This window comes from Nematolebias whitei, chromosome 19 (genome assembly GCF_014905685.2).
Source record: "Nematolebias whitei isolate Nwh7 chromosome 19, NemWhi1, whole genome shotgun sequence".
Lineage (NCBI taxonomy): Eukaryota > Metazoa > Chordata > Actinopteri > Cyprinodontiformes > Rivulidae > Nematolebias > Nematolebias whitei.
Window position 1 is genome coordinate 37064282 of NC_056516.1, and position 2249 is coordinate 37066530.

The 2249-nt window shown below is 34.2% G+C and overlaps 1 protein-coding gene across 1 annotated transcript in view; it reads left to right on the forward strand.

The window, feature by feature from the left end:
- Positions 1-2036, forward strand: part of LOC119425529 (major histocompatibility complex class I-related gene protein-like) — a 6446-nt gene extending 4410 nt beyond the window's left edge. The window contains exons 6-8 of the mRNA XM_037693056.1: positions 1064-1165; positions 1892-1909; positions 2014-2036. Coding sequence (XP_037548984.1) covers positions 1064-1165; positions 1892-1909; positions 2014-2036 — 143 coding nt within the window. The remainder of the gene's footprint in view (positions 1-1063; positions 1166-1891; positions 1910-2013) is intronic.
- The last annotated feature ends 213 nt before the right edge of the window (positions 2037-2249 follow it).

A 2249-nucleotide genomic window follows, 5' to 3' on the forward strand; every position in this document is an offset into this window, starting at 1 on the left:
CAGGACCACCGCTTCACCGCCAGCATCCCTGCTGCAGGACCACCGCTCCACCTCATCCACAAAACCAAACTTTTTCCACCTTCCCTGAACCTTTAAAAATGTACATGGATTGTGGAGCGATACTCACAAAACCAGGCAGTTTTAGTGTTTCCCAGTCGTTTCAGACTACACTGTCTGGCAGTAGCAAATATTAATTTAATGATTGTTATACACAACAGAGCCCTATTTGTTTATGACACTTTGTCCTTTATTGTTTAAGCAACTGCAGTGTTAAAAGTTGGCCAGCAAATGAAGCAAAAGCTTAACTGTGTTAAATGTATAGAAAAACTTTATTCACCGCTTCATCTTCGTCACTAGAAAAAACAAACAAACTGAGAAAAATTATAATGTGGTTTAAAAAAAAGAAGCATTCAAGGAGTCAACATGTGAAGTGAGTAAATCAAACAAGATTAGTTACTTTATTTAGAGTATTTATGCTGGGAGGTGTGGTTACTGAATGAAAGGTACATGCACTGATGAGCGGACGGAATGCAGGTGAGAGGAACTGAGAAACAATGGGTGTGAAACTGGGAAGCAACACGACACAGAATCTACAAGCATGACTGAAAACATTTTTAAAAAAAGCAGAAACAATAATAAGTTTTAAAATGTCTGCAAAACCTCCAACTACAAGAGAATATAAAGTTTGTGTCTCAATATAAACAATGTTCTTTTACTAAGTTTGTTACAAATTGTAATGTAAGGGCACAAAAATCATCAATATCCACAATAAATTGATCAGTTGTTTTGTATGGTATGCTTTTTTGTTTGTTTGTTTGTTTTGGACTGGTCTTTATGATATTGCGGTGACTACCTTTAAACGCCTTATTTTGTTTTATTTTTAAAGATAGTTACAAGCTATAAGGTTTAGTATTTACCATTTCAGTCATTATTATTTTTAAGTTAACGTATTGTGTGAGGTCAAATGAAAGACGTCACAAAACGTGACTGTTTTCTTATATTCAGAGCTCAGAGTGTGTGGATCTAACCTGCTTCGTGTGCATTTTCTTTGTTTCCTGAACAGGTAACAAGTCTCAGACAAGATCCGCCGTCATCGCTGTCATTTCTGTTTTACTTGTGATCATCGTTGCTGCTTCAGGTTTTGCAGCTTACAAAAAGAAAAACGGTAAGAGGCTAAACGACGTTGTTATTTGCACTGAAGACCGAAGTTAAATTGTAGATAAAACCAGCAGAAGCCAACAAAGAAAGTGCTAAAAATTAAGTACATCTATAAAATGTCAGCCATATTGAATTATGGGAAAACTAAAAAGAATGGATTGTCTGATATATTTCATCAATAAAACTAAAACTGAAACCTTTGTCTGTGATACAGAAGAAAGTTATGAGAATTTAAATAAAGTGGACACCAGAGAACACACAAATAAATTGTTTATTCAGTCAAATATCTTGAAACGAACGGATCTGATTAATTTAAATATGCTATTAGTTATGTTTAACGCTAAAAAGTGATTATTGCCAATTAATTTACAAAAGCTCTTTTTCTTAAGCTCATGTGATAGAAATAACAGAAGGAAGTACAATTTCAAAAGTAAAACTGTGCGTACTTTAAAACAAATGTGCATTTCGGTGCATGGAGTAAAACTACGAGGAGTTTAAAAAATGCTCTGCTATAAATCATTTCAAAATACTTTATAAGAAAATGATAAACTCTTACACACTTTTGAGTTGTTAATGAGAAGAGTGACGTGTTGTTGGCAACTTGTTTCCTTCTTCCTGCTCCCTCTTCACTTGTGTCAGAGAATGTGTTTGTAAACTGGTGATCAACTTGTTCAATCGAGTGAATAAATTGATTGATTGATTGAAAATGACATTTTTTTATTTCTTTTTTTAGAAAGGCCATATACACCCAGTAAGTATGGCATAATATGTTGTTTTAAATTAATTTTAGCAATAAACTATGTTTCTGTACTCCAATTCAAAATCTGTAAACTAACAATGTTTTTGTCCTTTCAGCTTCGAACACGAGCCTTCTGTGAGAAACTGAATCAACAGTCGGATTGATAATTGATCGTTGTTCTGACGTCAAACAATTCAGTGTCTCGGTGAACAAATCCAAAGCAAACGCCTTTTTTATGCTGAATAAATAATTTGTATGAGATTGTTGTTTTCTGGTTTCGTGAACTGGTGTGTATAAAGAACAAGCTGTAAAACTAGTTTACAGGGAAGCACACCGTGCATGTCAAAGTCAT